General features: G+C 40.1%; 1 protein-coding gene across 5 annotated transcripts in view; it reads right to left on the bottom strand.

Annotated features, from left to right (window-relative positions):
- The window catches only part of mlpha (melanophilin a), a 28,342-nt gene extending 7,445 nt beyond the window's left edge, over window positions 1-20,897 (bottom strand). For 2 of the 5 annotated variants that reach the window (XM_055227962.1, XM_055227963.1), the window contains exons 1-11: window positions 20,819-20,897; window positions 18,950-19,073; window positions 16,305-16,526; window positions 14,590-14,702; window positions 14,467-14,508; window positions 12,540-12,598; window positions 12,370-12,459; window positions 10,776-11,108; window positions 8,994-9,074; window positions 6,324-6,536; window positions 1,097-1,273 (exon numbers count right to left, since the gene is read on the bottom strand). In XM_055227962.1, coding sequence (XP_055083937.1) covers window positions 1,097-1,273; window positions 6,324-6,536; window positions 8,994-9,074; window positions 10,776-11,108; window positions 12,370-12,459; window positions 12,540-12,598; window positions 14,467-14,508; window positions 14,590-14,702; window positions 16,305-16,526; window positions 18,950-19,059 — 1,440 coding nt within the window. In that variant the 5' untranslated portion in view covers window positions 19,060-19,073; window positions 20,819-20,897. The remainder of the gene's footprint in view (window positions 1-1,096; window positions 1,274-6,323; window positions 6,537-8,993; window positions 9,075-10,775; window positions 11,109-12,369; window positions 12,460-12,539; window positions 12,599-14,466; window positions 14,509-14,589; window positions 14,703-16,304; window positions 16,527-18,949; window positions 19,074-20,818) is intronic. The other 3 variants (XM_055227964.1, XM_055227966.1, XM_055227965.1) reach the window with 3 other exon arrangements.
- Between the last annotated feature and the right edge of the window lie 471 nt (window positions 20,898-21,368).

The raw sequence follows: 21,368 nt of genomic DNA, 5'->3' as shown, positions 1-21,368 counted from the left end.
CTTCATTTTGGGAAAACGTTCAAGGTTTTACACAAATATATGATTAAAAACAATACCATGCTTGGCAGATTTCTTTTCTATTAAACTGAATTGTTACATCTAAGTTTATGGAGAGACAACATGGTGCAAGTGAAGCACGAGTGAGACTGTCGATCTGCACAGTCTGACCAACCACCACCAACCACCACACCCAGAGTCAGATTCAGCAATGTGGGTGAAGTGCCTTGCCTAAGGAAACAACAACAACAGCAGCTGTGGGGCACCACTGGCTGCACTGTGGCACCTGGTGTCCCCAGAGATCTCCCATCAAAGTCCTGACCAGGCCCTGACCTGTTTATCTTCTGAGATCTGACGACATCAGGCTTTGACCAGGAGGTTTAGATTCATGGATTGACCATAAACTGTAGAACAGAAGTGGAGGAAGGGAGTGTGGCATCACTCATACTGTTCAGTTACAACCAAATAAAACTCATTGAGGCCAGCAGTTATATCGGCAAATCTGCAGTCAGGGGCCGTATTTAGAAATCCCCTGCACCACTGGTTTGGCAGGTGCACCTAACACGAGGTCAATCAACCTGCGCTAATGCAGGCACCGGACTGGTCTGTTATTAATGTTCATATCTTTATTTAAGGACAAAACTGTGAAATAAAAACTTCAGGAAAACAAACATTTTAAGGTCAGAGTGATGATCCTGACAGCAGCAGTTACAGAGTGAGGCGACAATATTTCAGCAACCGTTGAGCAAAGGAGCTCACAGACGTGAAGATAACAAACCCACAGATGTGCAGCACTGGATCAGTCAACAGTAACTCTGAAAACTATTCTAATATGATGGAGCTTTGTAAACAGGTTTATGTTTTTAATAATATTTTGTTGTGGAAGTCAAAGTGCTTAACATAAGGTAAAAGGAGCTGTTAACTTGAAGACTACCAACTCATGACATCACAAGGTGGATCAGAGCATTTTGAGCTCTGGAGATGTAAACAGTAATAATAAAGTGTTACTCAAAAATGAAACAACATTCTAACATGACTTACAGCTCACAAGAGTCACTTTTGCGTAATATAGAGCCGTTAAGAACATTGTGAGTCTTACATTTTCCTCCAGCTCCCTAAAGGCCTGGTCAGAGGTGTGGTCGGAGCCATTGGAGGCGTGGCTGTTACCGAGGGGGCTGGCCTCAGTCAGACCCAGCTGAACCATGGCCGTCTCGGTGGCGTTGATCGTTCGCAGGACCTCAGTGGTGAGGTCACAGAGGGCCGCAGCGCTTGACTTCTGCGGAGCACAGGACACTGTTAGCCCCGCCCCATGGACTCAGCTCATTTATGCTCTATGTCCTACACGCCCACGCGGAGGACGCAGACTTCTGTCCTCCCTCTGTGTTGTTCTCTCCATCATTCTCAGAACATGGGATCTTAGTAACGTAACTTCCCTCACCTTGTTTTTCTTGACTATGTTCCAACAAATAATATCTAAAAAAAAAACAACAACAACAAAAATGAAAACTGTTTATTTGTTGCTCTAGTTCAATTGTTTTGGACAATTGTCAAACTGACTTTTAGCGTCCTCTGGTGGTTATTTAACAGAGCACAGCCTGTTTGGTATAAGTACAAATGCAGTGACTGTTACTACGCTGGGAACGCACAGATCTGTTTACACACAAAAGTAAAATAAAATAAATGAGCCTTTGCGTTCATTTTGGTTGGCCGCGCCCCCTTGGCAAGACTCTTTCAAAGACCGTTAGCTGATATTTAATGTGGTTTAATAATAATAATATATAAATAGTGAAAGAGTCTTTTAAACAGCTGTTTGAAATGAACAGATCCAAAAGATTCAGATCCCGTAAAAGAGCCAAAAGTCCATCACTAGAGCAGAAGCTGTACTGCTCAGAGAAACTGTGGACTCCAGTAATTAGTAGTAGTAGTAGTAGTAGTAGCAGTAGCAGTAGCAGTAGCAGTAGTAGTAGTAGTAGTAGTAGTAGTAGTAGTAGTAGTAGTAGTAGTAGCAGTAGCAGCAGCAGCAGCAGCAGCAGCAGTAGCAGTAGTAGTAGTAGTAGTAGCAGTAGCAGTAGTAGTAGTAGTAGTAGTAGTAGTAGTAGTAGTAGTAGTAGTAGTAGTATTAATATGAAGACTTCTGTGCTGATTGTGTTGGTTCAGTGTTAATGAGTCTAAAAATACATAAAAATTAAAACGAAACAGATTTTTTAAAATGAGATCCGGTTCATTCACAGACTTGACTCATGAACTTCACTTTACTTTCCCACTCCATTTTCTAACCTGATGCACACACAGGTCTGTTCTCAAACATCCACACACACACACATCAAAGCTGGTGTAGAGCCTTATTAACCTTCTCGGACTAAACTTAGTGTAACAGATTATCCCTGCTCAGACTTAGCCCGGGTGTCATTCAACCCCCGCCTCAACTCTCCCCTTTATCTTTATACAACTATATTTAGATAAAGGGGCCTAAGCTACATTATACCCGCGGCTAAAGGGTCTAGACTCCATTATATCTGGACACATTATAAGCCTCTTTTCCACTGGCCCTGGTCTGTTTGGTGCAGTTCCCACCAGCTGAGTTGCGTTTCCATGCTCAGGGTACAGCTCCCGATCCAGGAACTCTGCTACGTGAGACACTGACACCGCCCAAACATTATAAATGTACAAAAAAAAAAAATCATAACATCATATTTGAGTTCTAGCTGTAATCATAAGGCAGATCAGCAGCTCACAAAAAGACGCTCAGTTTGCGGTGCTGAGATGTGTCAACTACTTCCAGTTTATTGTCGGCTTGTCCTGCTTTTATTTCATTTCTCTGCACCTCTATGTCACATTTTAACCTCTCTTTATGTAATGCAGTGGGTTTGGCTCATGTTGGATACATTATGAAGTGTAAATATAACATTTCTTTATATGTGAGAGCTGTGCATCCATAAACAGGAACAGGATATAAAGTGGCTCTGACTGGAAATGCGGCGGTTTGTCACAAGATTAAGTCAGGGTTTGGTGAGAGATTATTAGTTTCTGTAAATCTAGTCTAGTAGGTTAAATTATCATGTAATCAGGACTTGTAGGTGTTGTCGGTTTCTGTTCTGTTGCATACAGGCGCAGAGGCACGGAAATCGTTGTGTAGATCTTTATTGGTGTCTAAGTGGTGTCTAAAGCAGAGTCTAAGGTGAGATTGCACCAGTGTGTCGCTCTCCCAGAGGCCGTCACACGATCCTGTATGAAAAGAGGCTACAGAGAAGACGAGATGAGATAAGAGACAGATAAGACATGTGGCCTTAACCAAAATGATGAGGATGTAGCTGCTTTCTTCCCTTAGACTAGAGTGATATATGACATTTGTATATTGTCCACACTATTTCAAATTGCATTACAATGAAAAGTGACCCACCTGAGGACACATGTGACATTGATCATATGAGTTAAGTGCAAACTGCTTTCAGTCATAGGGTTTTGTAACACGAACATGACGTTCTTTTGCATGATTAAACTGTTCCTATATATATATATCAGCAATAACATAATGATTACATAATGATTAGTAAAGCTATGATCTGATTTGAATGTCTCTTGCTCTCACTTCCAGTTCGTGGGTATTGCTGTACCTGGAACTCACAGATATGGTTTTGCAAAAAAAAAAAAAAAAAAAAAAAAAGATAAGACACAGAGCAGACTACAGCTCATCAAACATGCAATGAAATCAACAAACACAATATTATTACATAAAACATGTTAATGATGTTTCCTAGTTTGTGAATTCTGTTCAATAAAAGTGTGAGTAACATGGAACAATGACAATAAAACCTATTTTGACCCTAATAATCAATAATTCAAGTAAATATAAATATCTCACCAAATATAAAAGCAAAAACAATATTTAAACATGCAAACGATGAATTTGAAATCAAACCAAATACTAGCCAATAATGACAATACTGGCTTCAACATGTAAAGTTTAAAAAAACAACAACAACAGCAGCTCACTGTATTAGGCAACAATAAAGAACACACACTCTACAGTTATAATGACACCCGTGGGTCATTATGTCATAATTTGCATATTTTAAATCACAATATTAATCCAAAACGACTTAATAAAAGAAACAAGTTCACTGATTTCCATGTTAGAAAACTGTGGTCTGCGCATCACAACAAAGCGCACATCACAACAAAGTGTACATCACAACAAAGTGCACATCACAACAAAGTGCACATCACAACAAAGTGCACATCACAACAAAGTGCACATCACAACAAGGTGCACATCACAACAAGGTGCACATCACAACAAAGTGTACATCACAACAAAGTGCACATCACAACAAAGTGCACATCAAAACAAAGTGCGCATCACAACAAAGTGTACATCACAACAAGGTGCACATCACAACAAGGTGCACATCACAACAAAGCGCACATCACAACAAAGTGTACATCACACAAGCGAGCAATGGATATTTTTTTCATTTGTGCCAAAATATTTATGTTACACTGCAAAATCCTATGTATCTGTCATGATCCGTACTGTCCACTCCTGGTTTTACTCCTGTCCTGCTCCTTCCCTCCCTCACCTGCCAGATCTGGGCTGGGCTCCTGGCTCCTCCCGCGCGCACCTGCAGCCCATCAGTGCAATCAACACGCCTGCTGTGCATAAAAGGAGCTGGGAGACGCGAGATCATTGTCGTGTTCACGTCATCCCTGTCGTGTCACTTCTTTCCTGCCTGCGTTCCTGTCGTCCCTGCATTCCTGTGTGTTCCAGCCCTGGATGTCTCCTGCCTGCTCTGCCCTACGCCCGTCTGGTCTGCCTGTCGTCCTGTGGTCCCTTCATGTCCTCGGTCCCTGTGTTCCTGCTCACCTCCGGATCACCCGCTGTTGGTACTTTGTCCTATTTTTACAATAAATCCTGTAAACATTCCCCGAGTCTGCATCCTTTGGTCCGCTACACTAACCCGTTACGACAGTATCACTGAATAAGAAAACAACTTCAGATGCTCAATGAGAAGAAACAACTAGAACACGATTAAAAACTCTGAAAAGTCCATTTTATATTCAGTTAACGCGTTTGCTTTAAAATGAACCAGAGGATTTCACAGGATCAGTGCACATTTTATTATCTTGACCTCAAATGTTTTTCTGTCGCAGGTTGTAATCGGTGTGAGTGTAAAAATGAAACATGTGGGCGTCTTTGGGCCTAATTAACAGGGCAGGAGACTGAGAGATTGAGAGATAGAGGGGTACATTCTGGTCCAGGGGGGTATTAGTCTGACCTGGGGGGGCTACTTCATCATCCTGGGTACACAGTGGCCCTGTACTCGGGGTTTCTCTGGTCTTAGATGTGTCCACGTTGCCTCGTATTTGCTTTATTTTTGAATCCATAGTCTCAAGTGTTCTAAATGTTTCTGTAGATTTGGAGAGAGATATTTATATTTGCTTTAACTGTTAATTATTAGTGCGTTTAATGTGGAAATACAACGTGTAATTTCATGTAAAACACAGTGTATTTCTTTGACGATACACAATAACATGTTTTTGGGTGAATTTGTCTTTCACGTGGAAACAAAATGATCCACTCTGCACCGAAAGATATTTGAATATTTATTTAATTCAATCAAACTGCCATAGCGACATAAGGATCAGCCTTTAAAGACGCAGCTACACACACACACACACACACACACACACAAAACTTTACAATCTCATACGTATTTTGACGGAATGTACAGAAGGATTGAATGATGTTAATTCCAAGTCTGATTTATTTAAGTTTTTACTCCAAAAAATGAGGCAGAATTAAAATTTTTCAAAGAGATGTAGTTTACTCAAATACTAAATAAAATCCAAAATCCCCTCTACTTTTTTATTTTATTTATTTTTTTATTTTATTTTTTTTTTTTATCTAATATGTCAACTAAATAAAACAAGAGATTTAAACCTGGCTCCATCTATTTCTGAGCTTTATATGTCCCAAAAACGGTCAATTTCTTTCATTTTTTACACATAAAACGCCTTATTTTTATATGAAAACACATGATAAAAACCTTGTACGACTTTTTTTTTTCTTAGAAGACGCTTGTTATCTCTAATTTCTGATTTTTTCCTGTTCACATGCAGCGTCTCGTTTAATCAGTAACTGTAATCACTTATGACGAGTGCAGAAAATGAGTGACACTAGACAGATACCGTACATTTATAGTTTTGATGCTTCTACAGCGTAAATAATCATGGAAATAAAGACGAAACATCAGTGAAAAAATGTGTCCGAACTCTTTAACTGGTGCTGTACATGTGTCTTATATTGTTACATAACTACATCGTACCTTCTGGGCGTTGCCGGGGCCCTCGTCACTGGAGGAGCTGAGGGCAGGGTCCGCCTCCGCCTCTTTGGACTCTGCGGCTCTGGTCTCCGTCTTGGTTTTGGGGAGGTTGTTGGAGGTTCTCTTAGAGTTGGTTTCGTCGTCAGAGGAGAGATTCCGGTCACTCAGATTTCCTGCCAGTTCACTCAGCTTCCTGCGCAGTTTCTCCTCCTCTGTCTGATAAAAGATCAGCGAGAAAAAAAAAAAAAGTCACTGCTCATTTCAAAAGACCAAAAAAGACCCGAGGCTTGTTCAGTGTGAGGTGGAGCGTGTCAGGCAGTGTTTTGTGACTATGTTTTAACACAGCGGCGTCAAATTCATTTTCACCGAGGGCCGCATCAGCAAAATGGCCGCCATCAAGGGCCAGATGTGACTGTGCGGCAGAGTAAATATCACTAAATGTAACCGAATGTCGACGTAGACTGTACTGACCCCACCTCATAACACAAAAAACATACAGGTTTTTCTCCTCAAAGCACAAACTTGTATTCACCTTTCTTCTTTCCAACGTCCTTCCACGCCGACAATTTTCCTCTACATGTACATTTTGTGATGATTATTTGCAAATATTTCTCAGTTCCACTTGCTGGAAAAATCTCATTTATTTATTGTCAGTGCAAACATTAAAGCAGCATAGACTTAAAATGACAGTCATGCCGTTTGATTTATCTTCTCGCGGGCCACATAAAATGACATGGCGGGCCGCATTTTGCCCCCGGGCCTTGAGTTTGACACATGTGTTTTAACATGATTGATCTACAAGTACAAGCAGCAAAGATGGTAGACGGAGTAGTGCTCAGTGAGGGGATCAGAGAGGACAGTTTCAGCTTTGAGAGACTAAAGAACGGCCGAATATCTACAGGATAAACTACAAGCAGAAGAGAATAAGGGAAATCCTCTTTGAACACAAATGGGGGACGGAGGTTTAATCTACCAGCTGTCTGCAGAAGCTCCTCAACCTCTGGAATAAAGAGACGGCAAAGCAGTCAAACGCTAGTGTAAAAAATCTTGGAGTCCTATTTGATCAAAATCTCTCATTCACAGCCATATAAACCTAGCTTGTAAAACCGCATACTTTCACCTGCGAAATATAACTAAAATTAGAAATATTTTATCTAAAAACGATGCTGAAAAACTCATCCATGCATTTGTTACTTCCAGACTTGATTACTGTAATTCTCTGCTCGCCGCCTGCCCCAAAAGTACTATAAGGAGCCTCCAGTTGGTCCAAAATGCAGCGGCCAGAGTCCTAACAGGAACTAAAAGAAGAGACCACATCAGTCCTGTACTAAAATATCTGCACTGGCTTCCTGTCGAGCTTAGAATCAAATTCAAAGTCGTCCTCCTGACATACAAAACCCTAAACAGTATGGCCCCATCCTATCTGCAAGATGCTATTGTCCCGTACCAGCCAAACGGAGCACTCCGCTCTCAGAATGCAGGACTATTAGTGGTTCCTAGAGTGTCCAAAAGTACAGTGGGAGGGAGAGCATTCAGTTACCAAGCTCCTGTGCTATGGAATCAACTCCCTGCTGATGTTAAACAGGCCCCCACAGTCTCTGTATTTAAGACCAGGCTTAAAACCTTCCTCTTCGGTATAGACCAGGTTACATAGTGAGGGAGTTAGGGACATTAAAACCTGGGATAAGACAGGCTGCAGTAGGAGATAACTAGCTGGGGGAAGTATGGCAACCTGAGCACTATCCTCTGCTTTGTCCTATTTTCTCATCAGCAATTCTATTCACATGTTGTCCCCTGTCCCACTCCCCCTGTGGAGTGTATCTCTTTCAGATGCCCCGATGACAGTTGGACCCTCTCCTCCTCCCCGCCTGGCCCTCCTCCTCGCCCGGCTCTCCTCCTCCTCGTCTGGTCTTCCTCCTCCTCGCCTAGCCGATTTTTCTTGTTTTGTCTGATTTTTCCTGTTGTTTTGTTTTTGTGTGTAGGCAGCACGGTGGCTGAGTGGCTCATGCCTCACAGCAAGAGGGTTTGGTTCGATCCCCGGATCACCCAGGCCTTTCTGTGTGGAGTTTTTCATGTTTCTCCCCATGTCTGGATGGGTTTCCTCCGGGTACTCCGGTTTCCCCCATCAACCAAAACATGAACGCCCTTCGAGACAACTGTTGTTGTGATTTTGGGCGTTACAAAAATAAATGAATTGAATTGAATTGCTGATCACATACTAAAAGTGATGAAGATGAGACAGGAGACACACAAAAGCCATGGGAACTGCACTAGTCTTGACTACAGACAGATTTATCGGTCTTGACTACAGACAGGTTTATCGTCTTGACTACAGACAGGTTTATCGTCTTGACTGCAGACAGATTTATCGGTCTTGAGTGTAGACAGGTTTATCGGTCTTGAGTGTAGACAGGTTTATCGGTCTCGACTGCAGACAGGTTTATCGGTCTTGAGTACAGACAGGTTTATCGGTCTCGACTACAGACAGGTTTATCGGTCTCGACTACAGACAGGTTTATCGGTCTCGACTGCAGACAGGTTTATCGGTCTCGACTGCAGACAGGTTTATCGGTCTTGAGTACAGACAGGTTTATCGGTCTCGACTACAGACAGGTTTATCGGTCTCGACTACAGACAGGTTTATCGGTCTCGACTGCAGACAGGGGCAGGTACCTGGTCGTCGGGGCCGATCTTCTCCTCCAGCCGAGTCAGCAGATTCTCGATGGCAAACATTCGCTTGTTGAGTTCAGTTATCTGCAGCAGAACGACACAAAGACATTAACCTGTGACCTGTGACCTGTGACCTGTGAGCAGAGGTGACTTGTACCACAGCTTTTTGGAGAAATTATACTTTTCAGAGTAGTTTTCTAACATCTACATGAGTAATATTTTATTTGAAGTAACCGTACTCTTATTGGAGTAAAAGTGTGAGGAACACGGTGACAAAATCTTTTTACTGACAATATTAAACATTTCGGACATTTATGCTACAGATTAGATTTAGTTTTGCAGTTTGTGTGTCTCTTCTTTGGATAAACCAGAATCTGTTTGTTCTGTTTACATTAACTCATAAATCAGTTTGGATCTGGGACACTTGGTTAGCTGAGTACCTGTTCAACCTCAACATTCTTCAGTTACGTTTCTTGTTTGTTTTGGTGGAGATATTTACATCGTCTGTTTTTGTCTGACTGTTCAACATTTATTAAACTGTTTCTCATCTATTTGGACAAACCATTCAGGACATTTAAGGAGCACCTCATCGTTTGGAGCCATGGAAACCACAACGGTTCAACCAATGATCACTGAGATGTACACAGGCGAAACAAATACTACAGCAAGGTACTCCTGACCAGGGTCTGAAGGTTCATCCTACAGCGAGGTACTCCTGCTCAGGGTCTGAAAGTTTATCCTACAGTGAGGTACTCCTGATCAGGGTCTGAAGGTTTATCCTACAGCGAGGTACTCCTGCTCAGGGTCTGAAGGTTGATCCTACAGCAAGGTACTCCTGCTCAGGGTCTGAAGGTTTATCCTACAACGAGGTACTCCTGATCAGAGTCTGAATGTTTATGCTACAGCGAGGTACTCCTGCTCAGGGTCTGAAGGTTTATCCTACAACGAGGTACTCCTGATCAGGGTCTGAAGGTTTATCCTACAGCGAGGTACTCCTGACCAGGGTCTGAAGGTTCATCCTACAGTGAGGTACTCCTGCTCAGGGTCTGAAGGTTTATCCTACAACGAGGTACTCCTGATCAGGGTCTGAAGGTTTATCCTACAGCGAGGTACTCCTGATCAGGGTCTGAAGGTTTATCCTACAGCGAGGTACTCCTGATCAGCGTCTGAATGTTTATCCTACAGCAAGGTACTCCTGATCAGGGTCTGAAGGTTCATCCTACAGCGAGGTACTCCTGATCAGGGTCTGAAGGTTTATCCTACAGCGAGGTACTCCTGATCAGGGTCTGAAGGTTCATCCTACAGCGAGGTACTCCTGACCAGGGTGTGTGTTTTGAGGAATGCATTTATATCTCTGGAAAAAAATCCGTTCTGATCATAAAATTGCACAAAAGCGACTGAGAACTGAATTTGGACAATGAAAACTGTGTGAATGTTTCAGCTTCATGAACCGTGTGAATGTTTCAGCTTAAAGAACCGTGTGAATGTTTCAGCTTCATGAACCGTGTGAACGTTTCAGCTTCATGAACCGTGTGAACGTTTCAGCTTCATGAACCGTGTGAATGTTTCAGCTTCATGAACCGTGTGAACGTTTCAGCTTCATGAACCGTGTGAATGTTTCAGCTTCATGAACCGTGTGAACGTTTCAGCTTCATGAACCGTGTGAATGTTTCAGCTTCATGAACCGTGTGAAGGATGTAAAGCGTCACCCTGAAGAAACGATGACACAGTGTGAAGTTCCCGTGTGCGTGGCTCTTCTGGATGCATATAGACAACAGCTCTTACAGGGGGAGCTTGTTCCTGGGAGCCACGACTGTTCCTGCGGCGGTACGGTCCGTGAGCCGGGAAGCGCTGGTCCTCTTCATCGGACGTGTCCACGTACTGCTGCCGAGCCACGGCCGAGATCTTGGACAGAGAGCGCGTGTGGACCATGCGGCCGTCACCGTAGTCATCTGAAAAAGCGGAGAGAAGAGGGTCACTCGCCGGGCCCCTCACACGGCTCCGCCCCCTCACCTGGCACGCACCTGCTCTCATGTTGTACCGGTCCATGCTCTTCCTCCGATGTCCGCGGTGTCCGTAAACATCGTAGTCCATGTAGCCACGCTCCTCCTGCATGAGCTGCAAACATGGAGACATTTGTCCAGAGGAGATGCTACAGGCAAAACTTTTTTTTTTTTTTCAGATTGGTCTCTTAGCAACAACTTTTCATGTGGGAACAACAAAACTGTCCACTCTGCCCTGAAACATGTTTAAATATTTAATTCAACTTGCCTCTATTGTAACTTCAGTGCATTTTTCTGCCATAGCGACATAAGGACAAACTTTAGAGACTTGTACTTAACAAGATTTTAAGGAAATGTGCAGCAGGATTTTGATCTAATTCCAAATCTGATTTATTCAAGTTTAAAAAAATGTGGCGAAATTTGAATTTTTAGGCAAATGTAGTTTACTCAAATACTACATAAGATCCCAAATCCCCTTTGTAGATTTTTTAGCATCTAATACAAAAAGTTTTCTTCTTCCCACTCCTTTTTGGGCAATCGGAGATACCATTTTTTGCCTTTTTTGTGTGTGTTTTGCTTGTCTGTTTTTGTTTATTTGTATTTTTCTCTTGTATCATTGTGTTGATTGATATTGATTGTGGCTGCCTAGGCTATGCAAAGAGAAAAGATGTCCATTTGCCCAAGACAAATAATAATAATAATTAAAAATAAAAGTCAACAAAAAGAAGCAAGAAATTTAAACCTGGCTCTTTTCATGTTTCTGTTTTGAATATCCCCAAAAATGGTCAATTCTGGCCATAAAACATAAAACATCTTATTTTTATATGAAAATGTCCCATGATGAAAAAACATGTAAGACTTTTTTTTTCTTACATTTATATAAACTACATTATTATTATTATTTATATATATATTATTTATTATTATTATTATTATTATTATTATTATTATTATTATTATTATTATTATTATTATTATTTATGTATTATTATTATTATTATTATTATTATTATTATTTATGTATTATTATTTATGTATTATTATTTATTATTATTATTATTATTATTATTATTATTATTATTATTTATTTATTCATTTATTTATTTATATTATTATTATTTATTATTATTTTATTTATATATATTATTATTATTTATACTACTACAAAATAAGTTTCAAATTGATATCTCTAAATTTCTGTTTTTTTATTCTTGTATTAGCAGGAGACGACAACAGAAACAAGGGTCCTACAATGAAGTTTATACACTGCCTGGCCAAAAACAAAGTCACCACCACCACCAAAAAAAAAAACAAAAAAAGAAGTTCACACACTGTAATATTTGGTTGTTCCAAATGTATGTGACCCTGACCCTAACCTGAGCTGAGGGGCGGCGTGAATACGAGAAGTACTCCTCTGAGTCAAAGTCCATGGGATGAACAGAAAGCAAACGTTTACTCTTCCTCATCTGGGCACAAAGGAACAAAAGTAAGTGCGAGCGTCTTTTTAAAGGTTGTGTAAAAGAGACAAACACGGGAGAACACTTACAGCTTTGAGTCTCTGAGCGTCCATGTCTGCGTACTCCTCGTCAACGCCATTGTACAAATCTGTAGATATGAGGTAAACGTGTTCAAATCAAGTACAGCTTTCACGAGTTTGTGCGTTAGATCCGAAATCAGATTTATTCTCAAACGCTTTCGAGGTTGGACCATCTATTTATGTTAGTATTTGGTGTTTTGAGTTTCGATTAGATGAATATCGCATTGGAAAGTAGAACGATCCTCGCATACGTCTGTCATTTGCGTTTCCAGTGTCGACGCTGATATCCAGTTTACACCTAAAGGACTTTCTCTGATCTGAATCCGACCTAAACCATCACCGTGTTACCCCTGTACGTCCTGTTCACGACCTGAAGCACATTCACGTGTCCTGTGGCGCCCAGAGCGTTGATTTTTGTCACTCCTCCTTCATGATAAAACTAACCGTGATCATTTTCAAACATATTTCATGTGCAAAATTGAGGTTGTTTCTTTGTTTTCATCATTTTGAGGCTACCAGCTTTAGAAATTTGCCAACATCAGCTTTAACCTCCTGAGTCCTGGCGTCCTCATATGTGGACAACATGTTTTTGGTTTGTCTACGCCACAGTGCAAATTATTAGATGAAGAATAACAGCAACAAGAACAGCAACAATGTAAATGTATTATATATATTCATTTTTAACAGTTTAGAATATTTTATTTTTGTATTTTTTTTGTTTTTCTTCCTGCTCCTGTCTGCAGATCTTCACTCGAGACACTTTGTTCCAAAAGGCACAATTGTTGTTTCTCATTTTGTTTTTACTCAGGACAAATGTTGCTGTGTTCAGGGTCTTAATAAATAGTTAAATGTTTTATCAAAATGAGTAAAATGTCATATATGAGGACATTTGATTTACATTTTTTTTTTTTTTTCTCAGAAACTACATAATGTAAAAAGATAATTCTTTGTATTTAGACTCATCAGGTCCAATCAGCCCAAATAACAAAGAGAAATGAATAAAGCGACGCAAGAGCTCGGGTCTCAGGAGGTTAATTTGCTGATGATCTGGAAAATCTATTGGCTCCTGGGGCTGCAAAGATGAATGGACTAATGATGAAAAAGAATGGCAGTGGTGTTTTGATCGTCGTACTTGTTATACGAGCTCAGCAAACTCAAAATGTATTCCTAAATATTCTTTATTTTAAAACCTTCAGTTCACATTATTTGGTTAAAATGTATCCTACAAATCTCTCGCCCCGTGTGTGCTCAATCTATCCGCAGGTTTAGATTCTCGTAATTCAGCTTCGAGTGTGATATAGTACTTTTGTAAAACTGTAAGAGCACAGTAGACGCAGTATAGTAGATAATTCCTTTAATAATCCAAACCAATGTTGTGATATTGATGCTCAGGGAAAGAAGGCGCATGACTGGTCTGCTGTTACCGTTTGTATTTTTACAGAATAGCAAAAAAAAAAAGCCCCCAGGATCATGTAGTGCAGCTCCAGCGCTCAAAATGCTCCGTTCCACCTTGTGATGTCATGAAGTGGTAGTTTTCAAGCGACCTTTTACCTTTAGTTCAGTAGAGATTGGCAGCTCAAGGGATGAAATGATCCAAATGATTCTAGTGAAATTGTACGGAGTTTTTTTAAATCACGGTGGAGCACTTCCTGTATTACCGCACGATGACATCACAAGGTGGAACGGAGTGTTTTCAGTTTTGAGAGAGGTCTAACTGAGCGTAAATATGTAGGTTTTGTGTGTTTAAACGTGTGTGAATGAAACAAAACGCAACTCCAGGTGTGTTTGTGATGAGGAATAGTGTCATATGGGTCTTTAATGTTGCTTTAATGTAATTTTGCTTAAATGGCAAGAAAACACACTCTGATTCTGATCTGACTGTGGTTGTGTTGTCGAGTTGTGTAAGAAAGTCTGGATAGAGGTGTGTGTGACTCACGTGAGCGGACATCGGGCATGCTCTGTGTGTCGTCATCCCTCCCTGAGAACACACACCTCATGTTAGATCTACTGACCAAGCAAACAACAACAACAACAACAACAACAACAGCAGCGCACTGACCGTCTCCATTCAGCCTTTTGTACAGAGACCTCATGACTTTGGCACTTCCGAATCGCTTGAAACGGTTACGAACATTATCGTGGTACCAGCCCAGAGTGCCCATCTTCAGGACTCTGAGAAAAGAGGAAAAGAAGAGGAACATTCACTGAAAAAAACATGGAAATGCATCAATAACACACACAAACACATTTTTATACAGCGCTTTTCCACTTTCAAGGCTAAAAGAGCTTTATATCAAGAAAACACACACACATTCACACATATTCACACACACATATTCACACACACATATTCACACACACATATTCACACACACATTCACACACACATATTCACACACACATATTCACACACACATTCACACGCATATTCACACACACACATTCACACACATTCACACACACACATTCACAGACATATTCACACACACACATTCACAGACATATTCACACACACCCCTTCACACACATATTCACACACACATTCACAGACATATTCACACACACATTCACACACACATTCACACACACATTCACACACACACATTCACAGACATATTCACACACACATTCACACACACATTCACAGACATATTCACAGACATATTCACACACACATATTCACACACATATTCACACACACATATTCACACACACATTCACACACACATTCACACACACACCCCCACAGACATATTCACACACACACTCACAGACATATTCACACACACACATTCACACACACATTCACACACACCCCTTCACAGACATATTCACACACACATTCACACACATATTCACACACACATTCACAGACATATCCACACACACACATTCACAGACATATTCACAGACATATTCACACACACATTCACAGACATAATCCTACTGTCGCCTCTGTCCACGAGTAATAAAATCTATTTAAACTTTGTAAAACACACCACACTCTCATTCGTCTGCACTGTGTGTGTGTTCTGTGAATATTTTAACTCTTTAACTTTAACTTTTTGTTTTCATTCTGTGAAAATATTTTACTTTCCAATTAGCAATGAATACTCCAAAGAAGTGTAATACCCCAAAAGAGTAATACCCCACAGAAGTGTAGTACCCCCAAAAGAGTAATACCCCACAGAAGTGTAGTACCCCCAGAAGAGTAATACCCCACAGAAGTGTAGTACCCCCAAAAGAGTAATACCCCACAGAAGTGTAGTACCCCCAGAAGAGTAATACCCCACAGAAGTGTAGTACCCCCAAAAGAGTAATACCCCACAGAAGTGTAATACCCCCAAAAGAGTAATACCCCACAGAAGTGTAGTACCCCCAAAAGAGTAATACCCCACAGAAGTGTAATACCCCCAAAAGAGTAATACCCCACAGAAGTGTAGTACCCTCAGAAGAGTAATACCCCACAGAAGTGTAGTACCCCCAGAAGAGTAATACCTCACAGAAGTGTAGTACCCCCAAAAGAGTAATACCCCACAGAAGTGTAGTACCCCCAGAAGAGTAATACCCCACAGAAGTGTAGTACCCCCAGAAGAGTAATACCCATACTCATGAAGTCCTTTGATGTGCTTCCCTGTGTGTACATGTATGTACCTTATTGTGTACATGTATTGTGTACATGTATTGTGTACATGTATTGTGTACATGTATTGTGTACATGTATTGTGTACATGTATTGTGTACATGTATTGTGTACATGTATTGTGTGTATACCTGGTCATTCGGCAGTTGTCACACACCCAGCCGTGCTCCTTCTTGTTGTAGCGGGAGCAGGACTTGCAGGTGTACAGCTGACAGTCCAGACACTGGCGTTTGGAGTTGAGCAGAAACTTGAATGGCTGCAGACAGCAAATACACATAGAGTCCCCCAGTCCAGTCTGGGCCCCCAGCAGCTCCCGCTTAGAGTCCTCCTTCTCAATACGAGTCTTCAGGTCCCTGGCGGACAGCAGACAGACAGACCCTTACACTTGGCCCATATTGACAAACTATAGTCGGATTATCATATGTAATAATCATTTGCGTAGTTACCTCTCCTGCAAACCTCTGTATGTTCAACTGATCTTTTTGAAAATGAAAAAAGGCTTGTTAAAAGTGTTAAAAGTGTTGTTGATGAGTGTATAAAGCTAATGGCTAACAAACTTCCTGATGAGATCCCAGAACTTGTGTGGTTCTGGTAAACATAGTGACACTAAACCTCCTCTGTTACATCATGGGACTGTGAGGAGAGCAGAGAAATGACATAAGTATCAGGAAATAAACACACTATATACTTTCATTTGGGAATTGGCTGTACCATTCATTTGTATGTGAAGGAGCGTTCAGTTTGGTGTAACTCTGCGTAGCCTCGGCTTGTTAAATTATCATGTTGTAGCAATGGGCAGAGATCATTTCCCATCTGTAAATGTCTATGGTGGAAAGTGCTAATGGCAGATGTTGATAATGTTCATAGTATCACACCCTATTAGCAGATCAACACTCTGATCTCAGAATGAAGTTTCAGTAATGTCAGTGTTCAACATCGAATGCCGGTTCCAGTTCAAGTCAGAAAAACAAGATTCAATAAAGTAATAAATACTAAGAAAGTGCTTAAATCAGAAAAATGTGTATTTAAGTTCATTTGGTAACCCGGATATTGTCACTGCATTAATAGTTTAAGCAACGTTTGAGAGTGAAATTCTGCTTTTCTTGATATTAGAGCCATGTACACATTAGCAACATATACATAACAGAGCAAAACAGCACATTTATGAGAGGCTGAAGGGCTGTGCAGGGGCCGGTTCACTGAAGTGGGTGGACGGGGGGGATTAAGGGAGTACAATCAATATTTTAACTGTCAGATATCAGACTTTATTCAAACGCAGGGCACCGCCATGTTGGATTTTCTAATTCAGAATTTTAAATGTTCTCCAAGTTTCCTAGACATATTGCTGCTAGTTCTAGTTGTCATGTATAAATGGGACCTCGGATAATTTGACCTCTGAGGACAACTGGAATGCACCAATATTCCATGTTCCCTCCATCAAACACTGATGACATCACCACACCTAATGAAGCCAGAACATTAGAAAACATGATCAGATTCTGGTTCACTGCTGACTCATTCCTGTGCTATTGTTTTTTAATGCATGTTTTGCAGACAAGTCACATGACAGACAGTACTGAGCCCCAGGGGCTGCTGGGAATCGCAGTCTCATAGAAGCTCTTTGTCTGAGCATGGCCGTGTGACTTAACTGTGACTTACTCCAAATAAACAATTCTTTCAACAAGAACTCGCTCACAAAATGAGCCAGCAGACGTGTTAATGCAGAGATGGATGAAGAGTGGCCTGATACACTGGACTATGGAGATCAACACTCTACAGACTCTTGTAGCACTTTTCTTTTCTTCTCTTAAATGCAGTCACATTTTTTGAAAGTGAATTCAAGATGAGAAAATACTGGAAAAAACACTGTTTGAGTTAAGTTAAATTATGTCTCATATAGATCCTCTATGTATTTCACTGACAACAGAAGACACAGAAGACACAGAAGGACAGGCGTCATAGTGTAGAACAGACATTTCATTTGTTTTGATTAGGTTCACTCATTTGTTTTTCATTATTTGTTTTGTGGCATATCTGGTTTTGTTTTAAGCTAAATGATCTGTCAGTCAAGTGGAGCAGACACTGACAGACAATAGAATATCATGCACAGTGTGTTTAACCGTCAAAGTGCACATGGGTTTCATGTTTTTGTAATTATTACTTCATTCAATGGGAAAATACTTGTAGGAAATACGTATGATTTTGTTGATGTCATAATTTCAGATGAAGAGCCTATATAACTTTTTCACTATTTTTGAATAAACTTATGATACACAAATGTTTAACATCATTATTATTATTATTATTATTATTATTATTATTATTATTATTATTATTATTATTATTATTATTATTATTATTATTATTATTATCATTATTATCATTATTATCATTATTATCATTATTATTATTATTATTATTATTGTCATTATTATTATTATTATTATTATTATTGTCATTATTATTATTATTATTATTGTCATTATTATTATTATTATTATTATTATTATTGTCATTATTGTCATTCAGCCGATTATGACTGTTGAATAATGATTTTATAAGGTTATTGTCAAGACATCATTTCTTTACTTTCATTTTTTTCACTGACACTGACAGAGAAGACACTGAACATTCTTGCCAGTTTGTTGTTATTTCAAAGATACTAACCATAAACCAGGTCAACAAATCTGAAATCTGACCTGCCATCCGGCTCTTTTTAATATGAAAAAGATTCTAATCCCATAAAAGAGCCAAAAGTCCCATGAGTAGTACTGACCCGAGGCGCTGCTCCTCCTTCTTCCTCAGGGTGAAGTCTCTCTGGATGACCTCCCATACGTGTTTGGCCTCCTCATCCGACAGACGAGTCAGGTCCAGCTTCCTGTCCATGATTAGCTCAGCCTCTGTCACACAACATCGCAGAATCTGTTCACTTTTTACCACTAGGGAACCATAAGAAAGTACCACAGTTTGCTTGTTTTAGTCTGGAGGCATCACCTGGTCGTCTCCATGGAAATAGACTGTGGAAAATTCCAGTCAAAGTGATTACATCTCCATAGAGACAAGAGAATGTACATGCACCACTCACAGTAAGAATGCATGGTATCAGATATTATTTTTAGCAATTGATACTTTACAGTGACATCCCGCTGTGGGTGTTCTACATGTATCTCTATGGTCTAATGTTCAGCAGTTACCACAGAGACACAATGCAATTAGCAAAGTTTTAAGATCATCTGAAAACTCAAGTGTTCATGGTTTTGTTTAGGAGTTTGATTTTCAACAAAAAGATGAGAGTGACTAACGGAAAACTACTGGCTAATGCTAGCTAGCCTGTGACTGTAATGTTATGTGAGAGATACTTGTTCAACAGCACATCTCACCTGTTGAAGTTCCAGCTAAATCAGCTTTTTCTGGTCAGACTGTGTTAAAAACAAAGTTCAGATTAAAGTCTAACAGAACTTCTGACAGAGCAGTGCCTACAGTTAGCATCACACCTCCAGGGAATGTTGATGACATCAGCTGAAACGTATCAATAGAAAAACCCATAATAAATGCAAGATACTGTGAAACATTCCAAACAAAGTTATAATATCTCCATGGACACAAGCCAGTAGCAGACCCTCCACCAGAGAAGTTACATAATGCACCTTTAAGTACAGTCTTGAAACTATTGAACTTTAAAGGACCCATATTACGCTATTTTCCGATCTGTTATGATGTTGTTTCTTCATTATACAACACTCTGTTCCACCTTGTGATGTCATTAAGTAATACAGGAAGTGCTCCACTGTGTTTTTAAACTCCACACACCTTCACTAGAAACATTTGGATCATTTAATAGACCTAAAAATAAATAAACAAAATAGCACTTTTTGCCTCAAAGCTACTGCTGTTCCCACTGTTATTGTTGGTAGGAAAACTGATATATGAACTTAAAAAAAAGACTTAACTGGCAGTGAAAGAGTTAAAACAGAAGTCATAAAAATCAAATATAGTGAGTGTTTTGTGCTATGAACACTTTAAACTGTTTTTTGGTACATATGGCAGGTTTTCTAATTCTTGGTTTGGTGGAATAGTACCTGGGCTAAATATTTATTATAGTTTTACATCAGTTATGCAGCAGTTTGCGGTAAAACGTTGAGAAGAAATGTACAAAAACACCAGACGTAGCGCTGAGTTCTAAAGGAGAATCCTCTGCCTGTGTCATCAACGCCTAAAACTCCCTCCAAAATGCAGTTTACGCACAAGGATGGTGTTTTTCTGACAGTTTAAACCTTCATTTAAAGAAATAAAAGTGCTGTATTTTATTTGTATTTGTCTAATCATAACTGCTGTGTATCTTGTTTACGTTATGATTGCCAGGAACCATTATGAAATTACCTCTATGTAAGTCAAAACCTGTCATATGAACAGAAAAAGATTTGTGAAAGGAGGAGAGAGTCACAGGAATATCCATGGGCTCAAATTAGATCAAGCCGAGCGAGATCATTGACTGAGACTAACTGAAACTAACAATATTAAATTAGAAGTTTGGAGGAGATACAGATCGGAAGAGATAACTGATAGAACAGATTGGGTTTGGTTACGAAAGCGTCTGCACAGATTAGTTTTCATTTCCAGGGTTTGAGAGATCAGCAGGACTTACCGTGCGCTGGGGAAGAATCAGAACAGAAGTGAACCAGAGTCAGCCCATCACATGACCCACACCCTGCTCATGACATCACCCAAGATGCAAGGCTGGAACGGGGGCCAATGAGCCGCCCGCTACAGCCACATTCAGACAAGAAATAAGGATTGTCTGTCATCTTTTATTCAAACAACACCCAAACATTGTGACTCTCCTCTGACCTCAGTGATTTCTTGAAAAGTCCTGTCAACACGGATTTTGTATTTGCACACACTGTGGTAAATTATAATGTGGACTTATATCATTTCTAACATGGTATTTGAGTCACATTAAATGCTGAAATGTGCAGTGTTTTTAAATGAAAGAATGGGAGAATGCATGGTTTGTTTTTAAATGGGTGGATATTTGTTTGTATTTTGATTTTGTTAGTTTGTTAAGATGACTCTGGGACTGCAAACAGAAACTAGCTTTAGCTGAATCTGGTGTAAAGCGTCTCTTCCTGTAGGAGATGAATCTGGTTACGCATAGTCCCTGTTAAAATGAACCAATAAACTAAACTGTTCTACAC

This window comes from Periophthalmus magnuspinnatus, chromosome 16, assembly GCF_009829125.3.
Source record: "Periophthalmus magnuspinnatus isolate fPerMag1 chromosome 16, fPerMag1.2.pri, whole genome shotgun sequence".
Classification (NCBI taxonomy): domain Eukaryota; kingdom Metazoa; phylum Chordata; class Actinopteri; order Gobiiformes; family Gobiidae; genus Periophthalmus; species Periophthalmus magnuspinnatus.
Note: the sequence above shows the minus strand (reverse complement) of the source record. Positions and strands in the feature narration are given on the sequence as shown.